The sequence below is a fragment of the Archocentrus centrarchus genome, chromosome 3 (genome assembly GCF_007364275.1).
Source record: "Archocentrus centrarchus isolate MPI-CPG fArcCen1 chromosome 3, fArcCen1, whole genome shotgun sequence".
Lineage (NCBI taxonomy): Eukaryota > Metazoa > Chordata > Actinopteri > Cichliformes > Cichlidae > Archocentrus > Archocentrus centrarchus.
Window position 1 is genome coordinate 7,155,144 of NC_044348.1, and position 14,764 is coordinate 7,169,907.

Here is a 14,764-nt window from a genome sequence, read left to right on the forward strand (position 1 = left end):
AAAAGTTATTTTATGTTATAACAAGCAAACAAACAAATATAACAACCCATATTCCAGCCAATCACACAGTAAAATGGGCAGTGTTAATGCAATTTTAAAAAGCTTAATTTAATCAAGCATGAAATACATTTCTGTTTGTCAAAAGTCAGAAAGATACAAGCGAGGTAACACAGACTCACTGCCCTCACTACAGACAGCTCCTCCTTAAGATTAGTTAACACACGAGCAACAACACTTTAAAACTTAAACAATAAAAAAAGATGACGACCCCTGTGGCTCACAACTGACCTGGTATCAAAGCTCCTCCTCCTTTGTGGCTCCTCCATGGTCACATCCACCTGCATGAGCACATGACATCAGAAGAGACACCACAACAGAGTGTTAGTGCTGCATAATTGATATTTTACAGGTGCATTAGTTAAGATAGATTTCTGATGTTACACAGACCCTGTTCACACAACATCTGAAAAAAGAGTCGCTGAAGCAAAGTTCAGATTGTATTTACCTTAATTAGGCAGCGTGCAGAGATCAGATAAGATCAGCAGTGAGCTGCAGGCTGCAACACAACATAGAGGTATAATATTAATAAAGATGATTCACCTGAAAGAAACTGATGACATTTCTATGTCCTAGAGTCCGTTCAGATAACATCCAGATTCTGCTCCATTGTTGTTCTTTAACTCTGGGAAATATATATATATATATATATATATAGAGAGAGAGAGAGAGATAGATAGATATATGTGTACAGACAGGAGCATTCAGCAACAAGGAAGCAAAGGCTGATCATTCAGGGTTTATACAGGAATCCTAGAGTTAAATTTACTACCTTTTACTACCTTTTTTTACTACCTCTAAAATATTTTTACTACCAGGACGAAATCGAGCAGCAGCCTTTTTTGGGGTAGCGGTGGATTCACAGCAGTAAGCCATGTAAGATGATCGCCCATCTCTCACCAAAGACAAAACTTTATCCCACTTACTAGAAGGTGTAACTCTGACCTTGTCTTGACTAAGACCTCATATACATTAATATTCCAAACACATTTCGAAAAGTGGCGCAGTGGGTAGGCGCCTGTCTTGCAGCCGGTGGGTTGCCGGTTTGAGTCCCTGTCCCCGCGCTGCGTTGTGTCCTTGGGCAAGACACTTAAACCACATTGCTTAACGGCAGTGCCGGTCTCTGGCAGCATGACCGCAGATGCTCGTCTCTGGATCATTTCGTTGTGTGCCTTGTGCGCACAACGACAATGAGTTGAATCTATCTAAATTTGTTTTTTTAAGAATATAAACAAAATGCAATGAAATTCAAGTTTCACAAGCCCATTATTTATTTTCCAATACAATATTGGAATACTGGTTTGCTGCTGAGATGTGACAGTGATACTTGTGCTCATAGCTGACCTTGAGGTTGCAGTCGCAGCACTTTGCGTAGCACCAAAAAACAAAATACGGATCTGCTCAATACGCGCACGAATCCACTGCTGGTGAACGGTGGATGCTCGGTGTGATTTGATCGGCATCACACCGTTTCAGGTCAAATTTATATTTTTTCTGCACACCTTACAAAACGCCTCTCAATCATTCCCCACAACCGGCTTAACCTCTGGGGTCCGGGGTATATTTGGCCATTTTTGACTACTTTTGTTTTAAGCTTCATAGTTGACCTTAGAAACTGTTTACCTTGCCTTCTTTACCTTACCTTCTTTCATTTTGACATACTGTATTAAGACATTGGACTTACAATCACATAAAAACATAAAATCAGAGTAGAAAAAAAGTTAGGTTTTTTTTACTGTAAAAATCAGAAACATGCTCAATTATTTTTACAATTAAAATGCAAATATAAGTTGTAAATTTGCAAAACTTGTGTAAAAATATAGTAAATAAAGTTAAATACAACTATTCACATTAAAATGCAGGAAAGGCCTCAGGTGTTTTTGTGTACAACTATTTGCAGAGCAATCAGGACTCACATTAAGATGCTACACAAATTATTTATGCCACCTCAAAAAACATTTTCTGTCCTCCACAAGACTGAGGGGCCCATCACAGGCAAAACTTGCCAGTAATGTCTCTTTTACCACTTTTTCACCTGCTCCGCAGCAGCCAAATGCACCCAAATGCATCGTGTTACCGCAAAATTTTCTGATTGGTTGATTTTTCCACCAATAGGAAAGGGGTTGTCGGGAATTTTTGTTTTGTTTTGTTTTTATTAGCAAGCACTTCCTGTTAGCGAAACTCACATTTTTGCCGTTTATTTCTGCACAAAACGCGCATCGAAGGTGAGGACAATATACAGGAAAAAGCATGGCGTATATTATTGGGCATAACTCTGGTTTTATTTGGCCTATCAACGTAATTTAAAAACTGGTACATAGTTTGAAGATTCATGGCAGCAGCGTCCCGATGCTACGTCATCTAAAATCGGCGATGTCATTTTGACACGCCAGCGCGTCCGTGCACTCTGGAGGGTTAAGCCAGTCTTTGCCGGGTCATCGAGCCAAAGTTGTGAAAACTACATTGTCCTATGACGAGGCGCAAAATGACTCCGCGCATGCGCACAGCAGATCGGACAGTCAACGTCAGCTCAGGTCCTGCTGAGTAGTTATATTTCTATACAGATCTTATAGTTAAACGAACTTAAAACAAAAAGTCTGCATCAATGGAAAAGTCAAAATATATTGAAGGGGTGATGAAAAATTTACTACCAAGTCAAATTTTGTTTACTACCTTTTACTAGCCTTAATTTGACCTCATTTAATTTACTACCTTTTACTACCCCGCGGAAACCCTGTCATTGATGAGCTCAAGGTCAGTTAATATGAGGAGCTGGTGAATTTAAGTAAAATAAAAAAACCCATTTAGGATCTTTTGCAGATCATACCTCGGTCTCAGCCTTCACAGATCAAACATGTCTCAGTGTGATAAAGCACTCACAAGATGACTTTTATGACCCCCCTCCCTCTCTCTCTCTTTAAGACAGATGCTCCCAGATTAGCTGTGCTAGCTTAACTTTACCTGCTGTCAGTCCTGGAAAGGGTCAATAAAATTATTCATGTGCTCGTCCCGGTATAACATAAACTACCGAGACACCGACCTAAACTGCCCCAGTGAAATAAATCCCCGAGGGGCTTTTTGAACTTTTAAACTCAGGGCTTGCATCTATGTTAGCTAATATGACGGTAGCTAATGTGCTATAAGCTAACTCCACCACCACAATCTCACATTCTGAATAAAAACAACATATAAAGCAGTTACTTTCATTATCTCCTACCGGACAAGTTTACTCAACAGGTAACGCCGTGAATGAAGCACATTTAACAGAACAGTTTACAGTTCTTACCGTAAAGAAGCGCTGCCGTCCACTCCCTGCTTTCTGTGTGAGCAGCCGGTAACTTTGGAAAAAAAAAGGCGCGTTTGCTGAAGGGGATCCGCTGTGAGTCCGGAGCGGAGCCGCTGTTTGGCGAGCCGCTGTCTGTGAGCGGGCCATAGTAAACCATAGTGAATTTTCGTAAGTGAAGAGATTGCTTCAATTAATATACTAAACAACACTAACCTAGAAGTGAACGACCAAAGACTCTGCCGATGAATACAGAACGACGAATACAGGCGATCGGCATATGAGCTGCTGGTCACCTAGGCAACCTGGCATAGCCACAGTGTGACCAGCTGACACCTTGATAGCGATGCGCGACGGCAAATAGTTTTTTTGTTTGTTTGTTTTTGCGACGGGCAAATAGTTTCCGGTGTGCACGCGGCTTTCCTGTGTTCACACCTGTTCGCAACGTGTGCGCGCACTCGCCCACGTGTTGGAATATTCTACGTCATAATGACGTCCTTTGTTGACAGCCTTTATCTGTGCGTTGTGAAGTGGGAGGGAGTCCATACGCTGAACCTTGGCTGCTATTTCAGTTTATTGTTTACAGCGAGAAATCATACGGATTTTCCTGGATTCACGACTTCCACTACAAACTAATAATTTGTTAAAGGTAAGTACCACTCTGTAAAAAACAAACTTTTGCACATTATGCAAAAGTTACATTCCAGTTAATTATGTCAAAAAAGGTCTTTTTAGTGCAATTATTATTATTATTTACTTGTTAAAAAGAACTTCAGCTATGAATCTCCCTTTGCACATTTACACTTTACACACTTTATTGGCAGAAAAGAGGGGAAAAAAGTGCTGATCTGTACCCATGATACAAATCAGAGCAATATGTTGGGTTGTTTTCTAAGGGACTAGTGAAGAAAAGTCCTTTAATTAAGAGCAAATTTCAAATGTGGCTAAAATCAATGATTCTGTTCATTAAAAGAAGACAAGTTAGAAAAGAGTTCATGTAAAAGGGAATGGGTGACTGGTACAGAGTTGCTTCTAATTATGTGCTCACATAATAAGCTAGAAAGTATGATATGCTTTGTGTCAGAGGCTCGCTTAACATCTCTCCATCTCTTTTATTTTACAGCAATGCTGAGAAGAAGCAGTCGTTTACAGTCAAACGGCTACTATGGCTGTGATGGGAAACCAGTCATCTCCTACAAGGAGACAATGTACAGGTAAGGTGGAGTATATATGTATGTAATTGTGTTTGGCTGTCACACATGTGTGACATGCTTATATGTGCATGGTATATGTTATTTGTTTAATGAATTTGTTTTTTAATGTACATTTTTTCTCATTTGCTTTTATTCTATTCAGGTTTTTCAAAAGGTGCAAATCTCATTTACGTCCCAGATTTGATGGATCACCAGATACAGAACTGGGTACAGAACGGTATACACCACCGTATACACGACCGTATACAGAACTGTATACATCACTGTATAAAGAACTTGATCCGGCAATAGATAAGCCCGATCAAACTGGTCCTGCAAATTGGCCATGGAGGACGATGGCTTTCGTCCTGTTCTTTTGTTCTGGACTCTTTTTGACTCTGGCTGTCCCCACTGGGTTCTCCATCACCACTGTGAAAAAGGTATGGCAATCAGATGCAGCTTATAATAACAAATAATAATGATTCTGACATAAATCAGACAATGCCAGCATAATATTATCATAAGGTGTTTACATAAACATAAACTGATTCTTCTCTCAATTACAGGTCTTCACTGGGAGCTCCGAAGATGTGTGGATACACCTCAAGGAGGTCCGAGGGGAACTGGAGGAACTCAAGGAGCTCCGAGGGCAATTGAAGGAACTCAAGGAGCTCCAAGAGGAACTCAAGGAGAAAATGGAGTTCCTTCATCCATTATCGGACACGATGGCCAATTTTGCCCTGGAGAGACTAGGTGAGACATTAATACAATCTGGAAGTTGTGTAAGATTTTTTATTTAATTATTTTTTTTTGTGATATTCATTTCTCACTCTGTCTTTAATCTAAAGGAGCCAGGATATTAACTGAAAAGACTTCAGAGTCCTATCCTCCAGAAGTGCCAGGATTGACCTTGTTTGGGTTTACAGTGGTAAGTGCCAAACGGCCTCCACCTGTAAGCCCGAGAACCCTTCTTCAGGTAATAACTTATTCCACAAATGAATATGTCATATGCTTGCATGACACAGCAGTGTGATGACAGTGGTCTTTGCTGAACTCTATTTGATTGATTTATTTGTTTGTTTTCTTTTAAGGGATGGGCACCAAATAGTCCGGGGCAGTGCTGGGCCTTTAAAGGTTCAAAGGGACAGCTGTCAGTCGAGCTGTCCCACAGCATATATGTCAGCCATGTGTCAATCGGGCACATACCAAAGAACATATCCCCATATGGAACCAGATCAAGTGCTCTGAGGATGTTCTCAGTGTTTGTAAGTCACAGATTTCTCAATTTTACAGTGCAGACATCTTTGCAGCACACTATTGAACTTTTACATGCATTACAGTATATTAGAAAATAACTTGATATGTATCTGTTTGTGTGTCATCAGGGAAAACAAAATATCGAGGATCCAAAAATCTACCTGGGTACCTTTGAGTATGATGCCAGTGGAAGGCCACTTCAGTTATTTAAGATGGCGGTGAGTCCACTCTGTCAATAGCCACATGCACATACACTGTTTATTTCTCCAACTTATTAAAAATTAGAGTAATCGTAGATTAGTTCTTAAATATAGCTTTCCTGTTAGTAATCATTACTAAACTTACCGTCCTGTTGTGTTATCAACAGGCACAACGTTTATATCCAACTAACTCAGCTTATTTAATTTTTTTTTTCTCATGGAAGCTGAAAGACTCTAAAAACTAATGACTTTTTTACTTTAGGATCACCACTATTCATGGGGTGACAATATAGAGAGAAGTAATTGGTCAGTAGGTGGTTGTTTAAGCCCTGCACGAACTTACTGTCTAACATAAATCTGCAGTACAAGTTACTGTGATGTCATGGTGGTACCCAGGTATGTAGTAAGTCACCTTTGTAATACTGAAAACACCTTTTAAAAACTGAAGTCACGTCACTAATCCTCAAACCCTGTTTCACAGTAAAGGCGTCATTATGCACTTTTGTGACTTCCATTTTAAATCCTGGGAATATAATGCATTTCATCTTGCTTGTTATTCAGTAGGTGAAGGACCAATAATCAGTATCTCAGAAAATTAGAATATTGTGAAAAGGTTCAATATTGGAGGCACCTGGTGCCACACTATAATCAGCTAATTAACTCCAAACACCTGCAAAGGCCTTTAAATGCTCTCTCAGTCTAGTTCTGTAGGCTACAACTGAGTACTGAGTGCTGTACATGCTCATAAATACTGTATACTGTAAATATATACACTGTAAATAGTCTTATACTGTAAATAGTCCGGCCTGTTAAGGTTCAACACACAGGCACATCATGTACATTGTATATAGTGTTATTATTATTAGTAGTATTAAGGTTAATATTGTTTGTTGATTTTATATATATTCTTTTCTTAATAGTGTGAATTATTATATCTTTATTTATATTTATAATAACTGCGGCTGCTGTTACACCCAAATTTCCCCTCTGTGGGACAATAAAGGCTGTTTCTTCTTCTTCTTCTCATACTTTTCATGTTCATACTTTTCAGTTGGCCAACATTTCTAAAAATCCTTTTTTTGTATTGGTCTTAAATAATATTCTAATTTTTGGAGATACTGAATTTGGGGTTTTCATTAGTTGTCAGTTATAATCATCAAAATTAAAAGAAATAAACATTTGAAATATATCAGTCTGTGTGTAATGAATTAATATAATATACAAGTTTCACTTTCTGAATGGAATTACTGAAATAAATCAACTTTTTCATCATATTCTAATTTCATGACCAGCACCTGTACAGTACCAGTCAAAAGCTTTAGTGTTGAAAAAAGTTATTTTATGTTATAACAAGCAAACAAACAAATATAACAACCCATATTCCAGCCAATCACACAGTAAAATGGGCAGTGTTAATGCAATTTTAAAAAGCTTAATTTAATCAAGCATGAAATACATTTCTGTTTGTCAAAAGTCAGAAAGATACAAGCGAGGTAACACAGACTCACTGCCCTCACTACAGACAGCTCCTCCTTAAGATTAGTTAACACACGAGCAACAACACTTTAAAACTTAAACAATAAAAAAAGATGACGACCCCTGTGGCTCACAACTGACCTGGTATCAAAGCTCCTCCTCCTTTGTGGCTCCTCCATGGTCACATCCACCTGCATGAGCACATGACATCAGAAGAGACACCACAACAGAGTGTTAGTGCTGCATAATTGATATTTACAGGTGCATTAGTTAAGATAGATTTCTGATGTTACACAGACCCTGTTCACACAACATCTGAACAAAGAGTCGCTGAAGCAAAGTTCAGATTGTATTTACCTTAATTAGGCAGCGTGCAGAGATGAGATAAGATCAGCAGTGAGCTGCAGGCTGCAACACAACATAGAGGTATAATATTAATAAAGATGATTCACCTGAAAGAAACTGATGACATTTCTATGTCCTAGAGTCCGTTCAGATAACATCCAGATTCTGCTCCATTGTTGTTCTTTAACTCTGGGAAATATATATATATATATATAGAGAGAGAGAGAGAGAGAGAGAGATAGATAGATATATGTGTACAGACAGGAGCATTCAGCAACAAGGAAGCAAAGGCTGATCATTCAGGGTTTATACAGGAATCCTAGAGTTAAATTTACTACCTTTTACTACCTTTTTTTACTACCTCTAAAATATTTTTACTACCAGGACGAAATCGAGCAGCAGCCTTTTTTGGGGTAGCGGTGGATTCACAGCAGTAAGCCATGTAAGATGATCGCCCATCTCTCACCAAAGACAAAACTTTATCCCACTTACTAGAAGGTGTAACTCTGACCTTGTCTTGACTAAGACCTCATATACATTAATATTCCAAACACATTTCGAAAAGTGGCGCAGTGGGTAGGCGCCTGTCTTGCAGCCGGTGGGTTGCCGGTTTGAGTCCCTGTCCCCGCGCTGCGTTGTGTCCTTGGGCAAGACACTTAAACCACATTGCTTAACGGCAGTGCCGGTCTCTGGCAGCATGACCGCAGATGCTCGTCTCTGGATCATTTCGTTGTGTGCCTTGTGCGCACAACGACAATGAGTTGAATCTATCTAAATTTGTTTTTTTAAGAATATAAACAAAATGCAATGAAATTCAAGTTTCACAAGCCCATTATTTATTTTCCAATACAATATTGGAATACTGGTTTGCTGCTGAGATGTGACAGTGATACTTGTGCTCATAGCTGACCTTGAGGTTGCAGTCGCAGCACTTTGCGTAGCACCAAAAAACAAAATACGGATCTGCTCAATACGCGCACGAATCCACTGCTGGTGAACGGTGGATGCTCGGTGTGATTTGATCGGCATCACACCGTTTCAGGTCAAATTTATATTTTTTCTGCACACCTTACAAAACGCCTCTCAATCATTCCCCACAACCGGCTTAACCTCTGGGGTCCGGGGTATATTTGGCCATTTTTGACTACTTTTGTTTTAAGCTTCATAGTTGACCTTAGAAACTGTTTACCTTGCCTTCTTTACCTTACCTTCTTTCATTTTGACATACTGTATTAAGACATTGGACTTACAATCACATAAAAACATAAAATCAGAGTAGAAAAAAAGTTAGTTTTTTTTTACTGTAAAAATCAGAAACATGCTCAATTATTTTTACAATTAAAATGCAAATATAAGTTGTAAATTTGCAAAACTTGTGTAAAAATATAGTAAATAAAGTTAAATACAACTATTCACATTAAAATGCAGGAAAGGCCTCAGGTGTTTTTGTGTACAACTATTTGCAGAGCAATCAGGACTCACATTAAGATGCTACACAAATTATTTATGCCACCTCAAAAAACATTTTCTGTCCTCCACAAGACTGAGGGGCCCATCACAGGCAAAACTTGCCAGTAATGTCTCTTTTACCACTTTTTCACCTGCTCCGCAGCAGCCAAATGCACCCAAATGCATCGTGTTACCGCAAAATTTTCTGATTGGTTGATTTTTCCACCAATAGGAAAGGGGTTGTCGGGAATTTTTGTTTTGTTTTGTTTTTATTAGCAAGCACTTCCTGTTAGCGAAACTCACATTTTTGCCGTTTATTTCTGCACAAAACGCGCATCGAAGGTGAGGACAATATACAGGAAAAAGCATGGCGTATATTATTGGGCATAACTCTGGTTTTATTTGGCCTATCAACGTAATTTAAAAACTGGTACATAGTTTGAAGATTCATGGCAGCAGCGTCCCGATGCTACGTCATCTAAAATCGGCGATGTCATTTTGACACGCCAGCGCGTCCGTGCACTCTGGAGGGTTAAGCCAGTCTTTGCCGGGTCATCGAGCCAAAGTTGTGAAAACTACATTGTCCTATGACGAGGCGCAAAATGACTCCGCGCATGCGCACAGCAGATCGGACAGTCAACGTCAGCTCAGGTCCTGCTGAGTAGTTATATTTCTATACAGATCTTATAGTTAAACGAACTTAAAACAAAAAGTCTGCATCAATGGAAAAGTCAAAATATATTGAAGGGGTGATGAAAAATTTACTACCAAGTCAAATTTTGTTTACTACCTTTTACTAGCCTTAATTTGACCTCATTTAATTTACTACCTTTTACTACCCCGCGGAAACCCTGTCATTGATGAGCTCAAGGTCAGTTAATATGAGGAGCTGGTGAATTTAAGTAAAATAAAAAAACCCATTTAGGATCTTTTGCAGATCATACCTCGGTCTCAGCCTTCACAGATCAAACATGTCTCAGTGTGATAAAGCACTCACAAGATGACTTTTATGACCCCCCTCCCTCTCTCTCTCTTTAAGACAGATGCTCCCAGATTAGCTGTGCTAGCTTAACTTTACCTGCTGTCAGTCCTGGAAAGGGTCAATAAAATTATTCATGTGCTCGTCCCGGTATAACATAAACTACCGAGACACCGACCTAAACTGCCCCAGTGAAATAAATCCCCGAGGGGCTTTTTGAACTTTTAAACTCAGGGCTTGCATCTATGTTAGCTAATATGACGGTAGCTAATGTGCTATAAGCTAACTCCACCACCACAATCTCACATTCTGAATAAAAACAACATATAAAGCAGTTACTTTCATTATCTCCTACCGGACAAGTTTACTCAACAGGTAACGCCGTGAATGAAGCACATTTAACAGAACAGTTTACAGTTCTTACCGTAAAGAAGCGCTGCCGTCCACTCCCTGCTTTCTGTGTGAGCAGCCGGTAACTTTGGAAAAAAAAAGGCGCGTTTGCTGAAGGGGATCCGCTGTGAGTCCGGAGCGGAGCCGCTGTTTGGCGAGCCGCTGTCTGTGAGCGGGCCATAGTAAACCATAGTGAATTTTCGTAAGTGAAGAGATTGCTTCAATTAATATACTAAACAACACTAACCTAGAAGTGAACGACCAAAGACTCTGCCGATGAATACAGAACGACGAATACAGGCGATCGGCATATGAGCTGCTGGTCACCTAGGCAACCTGGCATAGCCACAGTGTGACCAGCTGACACCTTGATAGCGATGCGCGACGGCAAATAGTTTTTTTGTTTGTTTGTTTTTGCGACGGGCAAATAGTTTCCGGTGTGCACGCGGCTTTCCTGTGTTCACACCTGTTCGCAACGTGTGCGCGCACTCGCCCACGTGTTGGAATATTCTACGTCATAATGACGTCCTTTGTTGACAGCCTTTATCTGTGCGTTGTGAAGTGGGAGGGAGTCCATACGCTGAACCTTGGCTGCTATTTCAGTTTATTGTTTACAGCGAGAAATCATACGGATTTTCCTGGATTCACGACTTCCACTACAAAACTAATAATTTGTTAAAGGTAAGTACCACTCTGTAAAAAACAAACTTTTGCACATTATGCAAAAGTTACATTCCAGTTAATTATGTCAAAAAAGGTCTTTTTAGTGCAATTATTATTATTATTTACTTGTTAAAAAGAACTTCAGCTATGAATCTCCCTTTGCACATTTACACTTTACACACTTTATTGGCAGAAAAGAGGGGAAAAAAGTGCTGATCTGTACCCATGATACAAATCAGAGCAATATGTTGGGTTGTTTTCTAAGGGACTAGTGAAGAAAAGTCCTTTAATTAAGAGCAAATTTCAAATGTGGCTAAAATCAATGATTCTGTTCATTAAAAGAAGACAAGTTAGAAAAGAGTTCATGTAAAAGGGAATGGGTGACTGGTACAGAGTTGCTTCTAATTATGTTGCTCACATAATAAGCTAGAAAGTATGATATGCTTTGTGTCAGAGGCTCGCTTAACATCTCTCCATCTCTTTTATTTTACAGCAATGCTGAGAAGAAGCAGTCGTTTACAGTCAAACGGCTACTATGGCTGTGATGGGAAACCAGTCATCTCCTACAAGGAGACAATGTACAGGTAAGGTGGAGTATATATGTATGTAATTGTGTTTGGCTGTCACACATGTGTGACATGCTTATATGTGCATGGTATATGTTATTTTTTTAATGAATTTGTTTTTTAATGTACATTTTTTCTCATTTGCTTTTATTCTATTCAGGTTTTTCAAAAAGTGCAAATCTCATTTACGTCCCAGATTTGATGGATCACCAGATACAGAACTGGGTACAGAACGGTATACACCACCGTATACACGACCGTATACAGAACTGTATACATCACTGTATAAAGAACTTGATCCGGCAATAGATAAGCCCGATCAAACTGGTCCTGCAAATTGGCCATGGAGGACGATGGCTTTCGTCCTGTTCTTTTGTTCTGGACCCTTTTTGACTCTGGCTGTCCCCACTGGGTTCTCCATCACCACTGTGAAAAAGGTATGGCAATCAGATGCAGCTTATAATAACAAATAATAATGATTCTGACATAAATCAGACAATGCCAGCATAATATTATCATAAGGTGTTTACATAAACATAAACTGATTCTTCTCTCAATTACAGGTCTTCACTGGGAGCTCCGAAGATGTGTGGATACACCTCAAGGAGGTCCGAGGGGAACTGGAGGAACTCAAGGAGCTCCGAGGGCAAATGAAGGAACTCAAGGAGCTCCAAGAGGAACTCAAGGAGAAAATGGAGTTCCTTCATCCATTATCGGACACGATGGCCAATTTTGCCCTGGAGAGACTAGGTGAGACATTAATACAATCTGGAAGTTGTGTAAGATTTTTTATTTAATTATTTTTTTTTGTGATATTCATTTCTCACTCTGTCTTTAATCTAAAGGAGCCAGGATATTAACTGAAAAGACTTCAGAGTCCTATCCTCCAGAAGTGCCAGGATTGACCTTGTTTGGGTTTACAGTGGTAAGTGCCAAACGGCCTCCACCTGTAAGCCCGAGAACCCTTCTTCAGGTAATAACTTATTCCACAAATTAATATGTCATATGCTTGCATGACACAGCAGTGTGATGACAGTGGTCTTTGTTGAACTCTATTTGATTGATTTATTTGTTTGTTTTCTTTTAAGGGATGGGCACCAAATAGTCCGGGGCAGTGCTGGGCCTTTAAAGGTTCAAAGGGACAGCTGTCAGTCGAGCTGTCCCACAGCATATATGTCAGCCATGTGTCAATCGGGCACATACCAAAGAACATATCCCCATATGGAACCAGATCAAGTGCTCTGAGGATGTTCTCAGTGTTTGTAAGTCACAGATTTCTCAATTTTACAGTGCAGACATCTTTGCAGCACACTATTGAACTTTTACATACATTACAGTATATTAGAAAATAACTTGATATGTATCTGTTTGTGTGTCATCAGGGAAAACAAAATATCGAGGATCCAAAAATCTACCTGGGTACCTTTGAGTATGATGCCAGTGGAAGGCCACTTCAGTTATTTAAGATGGCGGTGAGTCCACTCTGTCAATAGCCACATGCACATACACTGTTTATTTCTCCAACTTATTAAAAATTAGAATAATCGTAGATTAGTTCTTAAATATAGCTTTCCTGTTAGTAATCATTACTAAATTTACCGTCCTGTTGTGTTATCAACAGGCACAAAGTTTATATCCAACTAACTCAGCTTATTTAATTTTTTTTGTCTCACAGGGTCATGAAAGAGATGTGGTGAAGTACCTGACACTGAAGATACACAGCAACTGGGGCAACCACAATTATACATGTATTTATAGCTTTAGGGTTCATGGAAAGAAGGCACTCAGTGACCTTTAAAGGCTGTAGAGACATGTAGGAATATATTGAATATAAAAATGAATAAGAAAAGAAAGAAATTATGTGAAGATCAATCAGATTGGACTAGTTCAGTGTTTGCAGTCTGATTCACCTCACCCCCCAACCGGTCGAGGCAGATAACCGCCCCTCCCCGAGTCTGGTTCTGCTGGAGGTTTCTTCCCGTTGAAAGGGAGTTTTTCCTCCCCGCTGTCGCTAAATGCTTGCTCGAAGGGGATCGTCAGATTGTTGGGGGTTTTCTTTCTTTTCTTATTCAATCATCCTTTGAGATGATTTTTTTTTTTCGAATTGTCTTGTATGAGCACAATATCGAATAAATAATAATAAAATAATAATAATAAAAAAGAGACAATGTGTTTGTTAAAATTTCTTAAATTTCAGTGTATTTTATGATACAAAACTACTAATTATGTAACAACTGCAACAGATTATTGGTCCTTCACCTACTGAATAACAAGCAAGATGAAATGCATTATATTCCCAGGATTTAAAATGGAAGTAAAAAAAGTGCATAATGACGCCTTTACTGTGAAACAGGGTTTGAGGATTAGTGACGTGACTTCAGTTTTTAAAAGGTGTTTTCAGTATTACAAAGGTGACTTACTACATACCTGGGTACCACCATGACATCACAGTAACTTGTACTGCAGATTTATGTTAGACAGTAAGTTCGTGCAGGGCTTAAACAACCACCTACTGACCAATTACTTCTCTCTATATTGTCACCCCATGAATAGTGGTGATCCTAAAGTAAAAAAGTCATTAGTTTTTAGAGTCTTTCAGCTTTCCTGCTGAATTTATGGGCTCAGTCACATATTTTAGGTTAAAAATGAAATTTTTGAAAGTAACGGCTCAGAGACAAGAAATATGAACAAAGGAACAAGGAGTCACTGTATGTGTGTGTGTCCCCGTAAAGAAATGACCTGCAGAGATGTTTTCAGTGCGTCCACAAGCACCTTTTGTACACTTGATTGATGCCTCATTTCCTCAGTTGATCGACTGATTATTTGGTCAGCTGAAGACAACTGAAGTCTGCACTTTATTTCTTTTATATATTATTTAAAAAATCCTTTTGACGTTTATATTTCAG

General features: G+C 39.2%; 2 protein-coding genes and 2 long non-coding RNA genes across 6 annotated transcripts; 2 read left to right on the forward strand and 2 right to left on the reverse strand.

Annotated features, from left to right (window-relative positions):
- LOC115778193 (uncharacterized) lies at nt 1-3,900 on the reverse strand. The gene is made up of 3 exons (XR_004019755.1): nt 3,344-3,900; nt 601-682; nt 1-338 (listed from the first exon to the last, which is right to left on the reverse strand). It is a non-coding gene; the product is annotated as an uncharacterized LOC115778193 (long non-coding RNA).
- Nucleotides 3,901-3,960: 60 nt separating this feature from the next.
- Nucleotides 3,961-6,162, forward strand: LOC115778280 (SUN domain-containing protein 5-like). 2 transcript variants are annotated; one of them, XM_030726340.1, is made up of 7 exons: nt 3,961-3,989; nt 4,464-4,554; nt 4,697-4,973; nt 5,100-5,286; nt 5,382-5,509; nt 5,625-5,798; nt 5,919-6,162. In XM_030726340.1, the coding sequence occupies exons 2-7, from the start codon at nt 4,466-4,468 to the stop codon at nt 6,027-6,029; spliced, it is 966 nt and encodes a 321-aa protein (XP_030582200.1). In that variant the 5' UTR covers nt 3,961-3,989; nt 4,464-4,465; the 3' UTR covers nt 6,030-6,162. The 2 variants fall into 2 exon arrangements, with proteins under 2 accessions (XP_030582200.1, XP_030582199.1); XM_030726339.1 differs by lacking the exon at nt 3,961-3,989 and having other exon boundaries at nt 4,017-4,554.
- A 1,157-nt stretch (nt 6,163-7,319) lies between these two features.
- LOC115778105 (uncharacterized) lies at nt 7,320-11,650 on the reverse strand. 2 transcript variants are annotated; one of them, XR_004019752.1, is made up of 3 exons: nt 10,664-11,650; nt 7,824-7,874; nt 7,320-7,657 (listed from the first exon to the last, which is right to left on the reverse strand). It is a non-coding gene; the product is annotated as an uncharacterized LOC115778105 (long non-coding RNA). The 2 variants fall into 2 exon arrangements; XR_004019751.1 differs by lacking the exon at nt 7,824-7,874 and adding an exon at nt 7,919-8,000.
- LOC115778104 (SUN domain-containing protein 3-like) lies at nt 10,367-13,901 on the forward strand. The gene is made up of 8 exons (XM_030726135.1): nt 10,367-11,310; nt 11,786-11,876; nt 12,019-12,295; nt 12,422-12,608; nt 12,704-12,831; nt 12,947-13,120; nt 13,241-13,330; nt 13,534-13,901. The coding sequence occupies exons 2-8, from the start codon at nt 11,788-11,790 to the stop codon at nt 13,654-13,656; spliced, it is 1,068 nt and encodes a 355-aa protein (XP_030581995.1). The 5' UTR covers nt 10,367-11,310; nt 11,786-11,787; the 3' UTR covers nt 13,657-13,901.
- The last annotated feature ends 863 nt before the right edge of the window (nt 13,902-14,764 follow it).